Source organism: Denticeps clupeoides, unplaced genomic scaffold, assembly GCF_900700375.1.
Source record: "Denticeps clupeoides unplaced genomic scaffold, fDenClu1.1, whole genome shotgun sequence".
NCBI classification, from domain to species: Eukaryota; Metazoa; Chordata; class Actinopteri; order Clupeiformes; family Denticipitidae; genus Denticeps; species Denticeps clupeoides.
This window is the reverse complement of record NW_021630086.1, coordinates 63578-74592: the sequence shown is the minus strand read 5'-3', so window position 1 is coordinate 74592 and position 11015 is coordinate 63578. Positions and strand designations below refer to the sequence as shown.

General features: G+C 44.1%; 2 protein-coding genes across 3 annotated transcripts; both read left to right on the top strand.

Moving 5' to 3' along the window:
• Positions 1-191: 191 nt before the first annotated feature.
• Positions 192-5119, top strand: LOC114782635 (SRSF protein kinase 3-like). The gene is made up of 12 exons (XM_028968519.1): positions 192-411; positions 1052-1134; positions 1802-1910; positions 1988-2075; positions 2153-2240; positions 2333-2439; positions 2516-2645; positions 2717-2784; positions 2858-2965; positions 3526-3595; positions 3665-3757; positions 4381-5119. Exons 1-12 carry the CDS (start codon positions 386-388, stop codon positions 4563-4565), a joined length of 1155 nt encoding a protein of 384 aa, XP_028824352.1. The 5' UTR covers positions 192-385; the 3' UTR covers positions 4566-5119.
• A 2035-nt stretch (positions 5120-7154) lies between these two features.
• LOC114782645 (Krueppel-like factor 15) lies at positions 7155-10374 on the top strand. 2 transcript variants are annotated; one of them, XM_028968529.1, is made up of 3 exons: positions 7155-7228; positions 7333-8393; positions 10068-10374. In XM_028968529.1, exons 2-3 carry the CDS (start codon positions 7453-7455, stop codon positions 10234-10236), a joined length of 1110 nt encoding a protein of 369 aa, XP_028824362.1. In that variant the 5' UTR covers positions 7155-7228; positions 7333-7452; the 3' UTR covers positions 10237-10374. The 2 variants fall into 2 exon arrangements, with proteins under 2 accessions (XP_028824362.1, XP_028824361.1); XM_028968528.1 differs by having other exon boundaries at positions 7157-7232.
• Positions 10375-11015: the final 641 nt, after the last annotated feature.

Genomic DNA, 11015 nt, shown 5'->3' with positions numbered 1-11015 from the left:
CCAGTATCAGGAGATGTGTGAAGCTGTGGACGGGCAGGTCCTCAGTGTGCTGAGTGTTAACAGCACTGGCTTAGTGACAGTGGATATATTTAACCTGCTGATTTATGTACATGATGGAAAAAGTCATGAGACAGGAAGCAATGCAGGATCTGCCCCCACGTTGGACTGTATGGGCTGTGCTATTCTTTTATGAGAAGATAACTGGAAGGAAGAATGTACAGCAAGTACAGTTCAGTCATTCTCATGGTGCCCCACACCAGCCAGTCAAATTCCAGGGTGCAGGTGGAACATTAAGATCAGAGAGAGCTGGGGGAGGGGTCCAGCCCCGCCCCACTGACCCTCAGTCCTAAATCTGCCACAGCCAACGTCCCGCTTCTGGACAGACATGCAGGACTATCCTGGTGCAAGACTGTGAGTATCTGATTCCTCTCTTCAGACTTTACGTGCATGTGCTACAGTAAATATACATTTCATGGGTGTGACCCTCACTTTTTTACCATTTACTACTACTTCACATAAAAAGTTCATGATGGCTTGTGAAGCGATTGTCATTGTGCAGCACAGCACATGGTGCACACAACAAAATGTGTCCTCTGTATTTAACCATCACCCTTGGTGAGCAGTGGGCAGCCATGACAGGCGCCCGGGGAGCAGTGTGTGGGGACGGTTCTTTGCTCAGTGGCACCTCAGTGGCACCTTGGCGGATCGGGATTCGAACCGGCAACCTTCTGATTACGGGGCCGCTTCCTTAACCGCTAACAGCCCCTGCTAGGCCACCACTGCCCCATTGAGGTTGAGGGATCCTGCTTAAAGGGGGTTCATTTATTAAGACATTTTCATGTACTGATTAATGGAATTGAAGTGACTTCATGACATCTCTGAGGGCCTCCAGCTGCCACCGCTTGGTGGGAGTCGGGGAAAATCTAAAAGTAGCCTGCATGCTGCTCAGAATAACACAGCAGCAGGCGGAAGTCATCTGAGATCTGCTTCCTGACTTTGCCCGTGTTGGTTTCTTGTGGTGTTAATACTGCTCCTGTCTGTCTTCTAATAGGACCTTGGCTCAGGGGCGTCATGTTCACCCCCTGGACACAGAGACCACTTTTGATTTTGAAGATCCCCAGGAATACTGCAGCGGTCAGCCAATCACACAACAGTCACCACATGATCTCTCAGAACCCTGCTCTTTATACTCAACCTTCTTTTCCATTATGAGTTGTCTCTATTTTCCTTTATACTCTGTGTCTTACTGCATGTCCTATTTGACCCCATAAGCCTCCCACAAGGGCATTTAGATCCTCAGCGTCCTTCTCCCAAAATTCTTGGTGCCTCTCTTCTGCACATCCAAACACCTAATCTCCAAACATCCAGACCCTAGATACCCCTCTAATCTAGTCATTCCTAATCTTGTCCATCATTCTCTCTTCTTGAATGAAACCATATCATCACTGATCATCAGCTCTTTCCTGTAACACATGCACATCACCCTTATTCTCAACAATCTGTACCAGTTCACTTCTTCTCCACTCGTCAGGCATCTTCTCTCTTCCCAGGACTGCATTAACTATCTGGTTAAAACTCTTCTGCTATATCTCCTGAAAATATCCATGCTTTTACAGGTATGTCATCTATCTTCTTCATTTGTTACTTCCATTTGCTAACTTTCTGCATTTTCTTCACCTCATCCAAACGTTTCTCTCTGTTATTCTCTTCATTCATTAGCCCCTCAAAATAGAGTCCTAATCTATATATTTTTAGTTTTTTATGTTTTATTGGTTTAGAAATTGATTTGTGGTTTCTACAGGAGGATATCATCCTGTCCAAATTGGGGACATCTTCAACAAGAGATACAGGGTGCTGTCCAAGCTGGGATGGGGATACTTCTCCACCGTGTGGTTGTGCCTGGACTGCAGGTAATAAGGCTGTGTAATAAAGATCTTTGGTAGATGTAGTTATGTAGAGACTCTCTGTGGGGTCATGTCGTCTGAAGGTCAGGTCAGCGAGTAGCAGTGAAAGTGTTGAAGAGTGGGACAGGATTCACCCAGGCTGGACAGGATGAGGTCACGCTGCTGCGCTGTGTGAGTTACAGTTACTAGGTATTAGGTATAGGGTTCTGATCAAATGTCCTCAACTCACCTGGTGTGTTTGTCATTAGGCCAGTGGTCCCAGAGTTCACCATCCTCACAGCAGGCACATCGTCCAGCTGCTTGATGAATTTAAAATTGTGGGAGTCAATGGGATCCGTATCCATAATCTGAAAGAAGAAGCATGTTCCTTATTTCCTTTTGTTTTGTCTTTATACTGTCGTTAACTGGACATTAACCCCAGAGCTCAGATCTATGTCTAGTCTTGGAGCTGCTGGGTCCAGATCTACGCTGTTGGCTGGTCTGCTTTGGAAACCCAGGTCTGTCCTTAAACTGCGTCAAACGGATCATCATACAGGTAGAGCATTACCTACCAGTGGCCAGTTTCACATCATAGAAGAGTTTGGTGTAAAGGTGCTGGTGTGTGTGTTCAGGTTCTTGAAGGTCTGGACTACCTGCACACATGCTGCAAAATCATCCACACAGACATCAAGCCAGAGAACATCCTGCTGAACCTGGAACTACTGTCCCAACAAGACAGTTTTCAAGAAGACAACAGAGCAGGTCAGTCCTGATCACCACGATGAACCGTAGAAATGATCTAGTGATCATCACTTTATTATCTGAATGAACAGAGACACAGAAGGTCAGGCCGGAAAAAATTACTGTGAAACTAGCAGATCTTGGAAGCTCATGTTGGGTGGTGAGTAAAACACACACACACACACACACACACACACACTCTACGTCTGTAACTCCATCTATCTTTCTTCAAGTACAAACACTTCTGTGAGAAGATTCAGACTCGTCAGTACCGCTCACTTGAGGTTCTGCTTGGGTCTGAATATGGTCCTCCAGCAGACATCTGGAGTGTTGCCTGCATGGTGAGAGTTCACCACTGGTGGAAATGAACAAATCGTCATTGATATTGATGATGATGATGATGATGATATCTTCTACATGAAAGTGATGAAACTCAGCATTACTCAAGTAATAGTGATGGTAATGAGCCGTAATCTGAAGTTTAGTGGCAGCCCGCTGCTCACTAAGGTGATGGGCTAAAAACAGAGGACACATGTAATAGTGATGATAAAGGTCATCATTTCCTTTACATCATTACCTGATAAAGGTCATCAATACATGGGTTATAGTGATGAAGGTCATTTTTTATTCTTTTAGTAATAATAATGAAAGTACTTAATACTGAAGTAATAGTATTGTTAAAGGACATTCTTAATTGTGCAATAGTGATGATGATGAAGGTAATCATTATTTGTGTAATAGTGATGGTCATTATTACTTGTGTAATTGCTTGAGTAATAGTAAGGTGAAATGTTATTATTACTTATGTAATAATAACATCCTTGGACATCCTTGGTTATGAATGTAATCATTAATTGTGTAATAGTGATGATAAATCTTCAATTACTTGTTTTGTTTTTAGGCTTTTGAACTCATCACAGGCGACTCACTGTTTGAGCCCAAAGCTGGAAGGTGCTTCTCTGTAGAGGAAGGTGAGAAGATGTTTAAAAAGCATTTTTCCTTTCTGCTTGGACAGTGTAAAATAATGTACATTTTTCCAGATCACATCGCTCACATCACTGAACTGCTGGGAAAGATCCCTGTGATGGTGGCCCTGTCTGGGAAATATTCCTACAATTATTTCAACCACAGAGGTGATGAACTCACACACTGCAGACCAAAAGGCAACTCCTGTTATGTCACATTTATCTCTACATCTGCCTTTAATGGTACTAATGTGGGATTTAAGGGTAGCAATGCCTCACTCATAGTGTCAGGAATCTGTTAGGGTTTTATATCATAAGACCACATAGACATCTACACACAGTGAAAGGTAATGACCGGATGAGGACTAAACACAATGAGGATACCTTTATACACATGACAAATGGTGTATACAAACAGGGAATCAGGAACACGGAACTGGAGCTCCCAAAGAAGTCCAGCTATGACATACACTATTCATTTAGCAGCAGCTAATCAATCACATGCCATTCAGTCATTTAATTCTGATAGTTGTTCTGTATCCATCTTTCACACAAAGGCACAAATGGGGTGTTAGGAGACCACAAAGTCCTAGGTCCAAACCCCTCTTACTACCATTGTGTCCCTGAGCAAGACTCTTAACCCTGAGGGTCCCCAGGGGGACTGTCCCTGTTACTACTGACTGTAAAGCACTCTGGATAAGGGCATCTGGTAGATGCCATAAAATTTAAATGTAATGCCCCATACCTGCTGAATGCTCCGCATCAGTTGTCTCACTTTGTCACCTCCTCAGGTAACCTTCGGCGGATTTCGGTGCTGCGGCCGTGGGGTTTATACGACGTTCTGGTGGAAAAGTATCATTTCCTTTTGGATGAAGCATTGCTCTTTTCTGACTTCCTACTGCGAATGCTGGACTTCTCTCCAAAGAAGAGGGCGACTGCTGCACAATGTCTCAGGCACCCCTGGCTCAGCAGCTAACAGTTCAGAAGAGACCAGAGGAGAACTCTGATACACAAGATATCCTGCTTCATATTAGGCAGATTTTAGTTATTTTTTATTTCATCTCAATCCATAAATGATGAACATTTTATTTGAATGTAAATTGTTTGCCATTATTAAAAGCTATTATTAAAATAAATGCCATTACTAAAATAAACAAAAATAATTAAAAGATAAATTGATTAATTGATAAAATCCATAATACTGTCCAGGTGTCATTCACACGTGTATTTTAACGCTGTTACACTTTTCACACACTTCTCTTTCGTATCTTCGTGTATATCTGCTGTTTGTATTTTTGTGAGTCCAGTCGAGTCCCTGAATATGATGATTTATTAAACACTGAAATGGTTCACACAGACCATGCAGGGAACCAGAACCCTGTCTGGACAAGAACGTTCCGAGCAAGTTTCCTGAGCAGCTGCTGAGCCACACCCATCAAACTTCATTCCTATACTTAATGTGTTCAATACTGTTACTGATGTAGGAACATTTTAAATAGTCCTATTAAAATGTTTATTACTTGTGTTCAATCTCCCTATACTTATTGTAATTATTCTGTAATCTAAGTGCTGTGCATTTTCTATAAAAAATGTGAATGTGGGTTCTGGTGTCACCTTCTGGTGGCTCTGGAGAAGTGCACTGACCTCCTGTAGCTGTGTAACTATCTATCTACATTTACATTTACAGCATTTACCAGAAGCCCTTATCCAGAGCAACTTACAACTAGTAGTTACAGGGACAGTCCCCCCACTTTAAGTGTCTTGCTCAGGGACACAATGGTAGTAAGTGGGATTTGAACCTGGGTCTTCTGGTTCAGTGTGTTACCCGTTAGGCTACTACCCCCCTGGATCCCAGTAGCTGCACGCATCACAAAGCCAAACACCATCCTACCTCACAGCCCTTATTACACCTCGCACTGCACCTGGTATACTCCGAGCCTCCAGTACTGCTCGCCTGGTCCCTCCATCTCTGAAGGTAAAAGGAAGACGCTCATCTAGACTCTTCTCCGTCTTGGCCCCTCGGTGGTGGAATGAACTTCCAGCTCAGTCACTGAGCACCTTCACACGGCAGCTCAACACCTTCCTCTTTAGAGAAGATTTAGATGAACTTGTAACCTTCTTCTTGTCTGACTTCTGTATAGAAACTAGAACAGAGTGAATAAAAAGATTGTATTCATAGTTGGGGGTCCTGGTGAACCAGAACTGACCACTTCATCCATGGTGACATGGAAGCACGTTGTAAGTCGCTCTGGATAAGGACGTCTGGTAAATGCGTTAAATGTAAATGCTGATACATTTTTGAGGCCTTTAAAAAAAATAAAGTGAACCTGGAGGAAATGTGGAAGCCACAAACCTTCTTTAGTTCTCGTGCAGTTACACCACTCAACATGATGTACTGAACTTTTAATAAACTTGAGCGCAGCCAGTTCCTCACTACAATGTCACCTGTGTTCTGCCGACTGACCTCACCGCTCCGCTGCTTCATTACATCAGTGGAAACTCCGCAGTGCGGCTGGACGCCAGTGTTTGTGGGTCCGACGAGCTGCTTACAGCCAACAGAGCAGAGCGCGGTTTATCGTCCACACTGGAACATGGAGATAAAAAACAGACAAATAATCCACACATGAATCCAATTCAGAGTTATGCACGGTCCTCCTCAGGTCACCGCACACATGAGGCCATTGCCAGCCTCTCCATCTACAGCTTTCCAGCACACACATGAATGTTTTGGGCCAAACAAAAGTGACAGGTCTGTGGATCTGTTCATTATTCTTTCCACCTTGACAAAGTCCCAGTTCCAGCTGAAGAAACCTGATGCTACCCGCACAACACCTTCTTTGGGTTATGCCAAGTGCTGACTTATCTTCTGGAACCTTGGTCTCATCAGACCATAACACTTCTGTATGTACAGTTTAAATATGGGCCTGGATTTATTTCTAAGGAGGAGGCACCTGCCAGGAGTGTCTGCATTCAACATCCCCTTCAAACTGTGGTAAGATTGTCAAGTACCATGACTGGCCATGTTGGATCAACTGGGGTCAGAATCATGACCAGAACTCATAATATCAGCAATAACATGACACCAGTTTGGTCTGATATTACTGTAGCATGCTGCCTTCCAGACAGGAATAAAAGACGGATAGATGAATGGATGGACAGTACAGTGATAACACACACACACACACACACACACACACATACACACACGGGGCAAAAGGCCCTGTGCTAATCTGCTGAAAGAGGATGACGAACCCACAAGAGACGGATGTTAATCTGTCTAATAACTGCATTAGGGGCTGCACTAGACTTCAGTAAATAAGTTATATAATACGCTGCACATGAAATAGTTTTATTTCATTCCCACACAGAACTATAAAAGTGAGTGTGTCAGAGCAGATATTATACATTTACTGCATTTCCATGGTGCACCATGTCAAGCTCGTGCAGGGTTAATTTTTAATCAACTGGCATGAAAGGGGAAACAGACTCTGGCCAAACTGACCAATCAGAACGCGGGCAGGAGCCGAGCCTCCGTGGTGGTCACGTGACTCTCCTGTAGTGAGGAGTAGCAGCCCGATGAAGGAGAGGAGATGAGAGGAGAGGAGCCGAGAGGAGGATCTGCAATGCGGACACCAAACAGTCAGTAAGAACTTAAATAAAAAATGTAGAACATGAAGATTACAAGATGTCGGTCTGTAAAATATATTATTTATTTCTATTATTATTTTTCTTCTTTCTTCCAGCCACACTGTGACTGTCTGAGCTTCATTATGATCAAACCTCATCCTGATCTTCAGGGCAAAGTCTCCTTCTGCTGAGATCTTCAGAACGTGAGTGTAGCTGCTCAGTCTGATGGGACAGGGATGGTGGATCACATGCTTGTCGAGGAAGAGATGTTTCCAAGTTTCAGCCATTCCCTGCTGCTATCACCTGAGATGGACGAGGGGGGTTATTCCGAAGATGACCTCAGTGACCCCTCCAGTCCCCGCTCCTGTTCCAGTCCTGAGTCCCAGGTGCTTGTGGACTTTCTTCTTTCCCAGGCATCTCTAAGCAGCACTTCCTGCTCTTCTCTCAGCAGTGGCTCAGTGCCTGTCCTTCCCATGGGGCTTTCATGGGAGTCCCGAAGGGGCAGGACCTGCAAGGATGAGTACTGCGACTTTCCAGTGTTCACAGCTGATCTGGAAGATCATGCCAGACTCCTTTTCCAGCCCACGTTAGAGGAGATTGAGGAATTCCTACAAGAGAACATGGAGGTGAACAGCTCCAGGTCAGGATCCAGTCCTCTGGTGAAGACCTCAGGTAAAACAGGTTCAGCTGCTGGTGCAGCTGGTTGTTCCCTGAGTGCCTTAAACAAGGTAAACGGTGAGGTCTCTGGAAAGGCAGCTGGACAAAATCAGCCTTTACAGGTCAAACAGGAACCCGTTGCAGCAGCCACTCCTCAGCTGACTTCACCACCTTCAGGTGTCAAAATCACACAGCTGCTGATCAACATCCAAGGCCAGACCTTTGCTCTGGTGCCACAACTAGTGCCACCAGCAATCCTCAACGTCACATCCTCTAAATTTGTCCGCATCGCTCCTGTGCCCATTGCAGCAAAGCCCATGGGGCTGGGCGAGGGTGATGTGGCAGGAAGCCCAAGCCCAGGTCTTCAGAAGAGCTCAGTGGCAGAACTTATAAAGATGCATAAATGCACATTTCCTGGATGTGTGAAGATGTACACCAAGAGTAGCCACCTGAAGGCCCATCTAAGGAGACACACTGGCGAGAAGCCCTTTGCATGCACTTGGCCAGGATGTGGTTGGAGGTGAGTGTGAAATAAGGTTTGAAAAAGAGAACTGTGATGGTCAAATCTAAAAAATTGGTCCATAAGAAGGGGTTTTGTACCTTGTGGGATTGGAACAAGTCACGAATTGTATAGAAACTGTAGATGTGAAGTTTTGATCAGAGGAAAGGTTTTGGATTGTGGCTGATGGCAAACATCTGAAAACTGCTGATTAGATAAAGACGAGAAGACTTTGCTCCCTGGCTGTTAAGTCAGATCATCTTGCCCAGTCAGGAAAAGCACAACTGAAAGCTAACACCATACCTAATGGATAAGATTGAGGGTTCAAGTCCCTTTATGGTGGATGCTGTGTACAGGAAGCAACAAAATGCTTCAAGGGGCAGTTGTGACCTAGGGGGTATGGAAAAAGACTCATGACCAGAAGCTTGCCGTTTTCAAATATCGACCCGCCAAGGTTCCACTGAGGGCCCCTTGATGAAGGTCTCGTCCCCACACACTGCTCCCCGGGTGCCTGTCATGGTGGCCACTGATCACCAAGGGTGATGGTTAAATACAGAGGACACATTTCACTATGACACCATGTGCTGTGCTGCAATGTTTCACAATGACAAACACTTGCATTTTCTTTTTGGAATGTAGTGTCAGATTTTCCTTCTGGGAGACCCAGCTTAGCTTCTAGTCCATAATGAGGGCAAGTTGATTCAAGCTTGAACTGATCAGATGGCCTAGGTCAGTGTGGGTCAGCCTACAACACTTGAGTGAGCTGCGTAACTCCTACTCTCATCCTCAGGGATCAGAGTTCATCCACTGATGAGGATCTAAGCGCCAGTTGATGATCCGTGCAGCTCAGTCTGTAGTCAGAACTTCTGGCCTCCTCCATTTTTATGACTGACCTCCATTAACCTCTGAGCAGAAAGCCCTCAGGCCAGAGCACAGGCTGCCTGAACCCATTTCCAAGCAGTCAGGAAATGAAAGTGAGAAGAAAACCTCTCCATCTGTCGAATGTGTCCATGGTCCCATGGTGCATGCTCATGTTAATAAGTTAACTGGTCATCCAAGGGGGAAAAAAAACAACAGAAGAAGTTCAGAGATATTGTGATCATTTTGTTGCCTGTTTATTAGCATTTCTGATCATCTACAGATTATACAGATTATTATATGTCCAGAAATTGTGAATCTTAATGGGATGCACATCTTGTGGTCTGTTGGTGATAGTCCTGGTCCAGTTCAGATCCTGAATTTGTGCCCATGTGCTGAAGAAGAAGATGGTGATTTCAGCTACATGCATGTTATAGTAAAACAAAACAACCTGGTTCTACATGGAACGTTTAAACAACGTTACATACTGACATAAAGTGACCGTGTGCAACAGACAGACTGGCCTACAAACAGGGGACAAAAGAGTAGCATGTAGACAACAATGAGACAGACAGCACTTAACCAGTGAAAGGAATTATAAATGTGCAAATAGTGCAAAATGGAAAGGTGCATTAATAGATAATATTACAGATAGGTAATGGTCTCATTAGAGTGGGCCAAGACCTCAGAGCAGGTGACAAGGACAGATGAGTCATACAGACACAAGGGCCAACATGAAGAGGGGTTCTGTCCACACGGAAGAATGTGCTTATAATGAACACACAGACCATCTTAACTGAATTCTATCAGTTGTCATTTGATTCGGTTTTTCCATAGGTTCTCCAGGTCAGACGAGCTTTCACGACACCGGCGCTCCCATTCAGGAGTGAAGCCGTACCAGTGTCCAGTCTGTCAGAAGACATTCGCCCGCAGTGATCACCTGTCCAAACACATCAAAGTCCATCGCTTTCCACGAAGCAGCAGGAACACTCGCTCTGCAAACTGACCTCCAACAACCTCCTCATTCTGGATGTGATCTGCAAAAGAGAAATAAATCTGGCAGCCAAAGGGATTCGGATCTGGGACTGTGACAAGCTGTTACTACAGTCTCCAGGGCATTTTGTATTTTTTATTACAGTTTTATATTTCAGAAATAAATCTTCATATTGAAGGAATTTGGGCCTTGTTGATGTGAGAAAACATATGCCTGGGACTCAGTCCCTCATTTACACAATGACTGGGACCAATGTCATATTTACAACCGTCTTTATATGAACATGCACACAATACATAAATAGTTATAAATCAGAGCAGTTATTATCAAATTCAAATTTTATTTGTCACATGCACAGTCATACACGGTATGATATGAGGTGAAATGCTGTTGTGACTTCTATAGACCTCAATATTGCAAATATTGCAAGTGTTCAAGTGAACCAATATGCAATATTGCAAACATATCCAAATATTACACTTTTATATTTTTAAACATAAGTCCAGAAGTGATTGAAAGTCATCTCGGTTTCTCAATTTTTTCCCCAACACATTACTAGAAGCCTGGTGATTGGCCTGCTGTTTCTGGTGCTCAACGTCATGACAATGACAATTTGTCCACCTGGCAGGGACACATCTGGTCAGCTGAGGGCAAACCTGAGAATTAAGACAGATAAGAGCCTACAGAGTCTCAACAAACAAGAAACGTCTTTACGCTCCTCCTAATCTACAGAAACATGACTTCTGATCATACCGGTTAGGGTTTATCAACCTTTGATCAAACCATGTTTG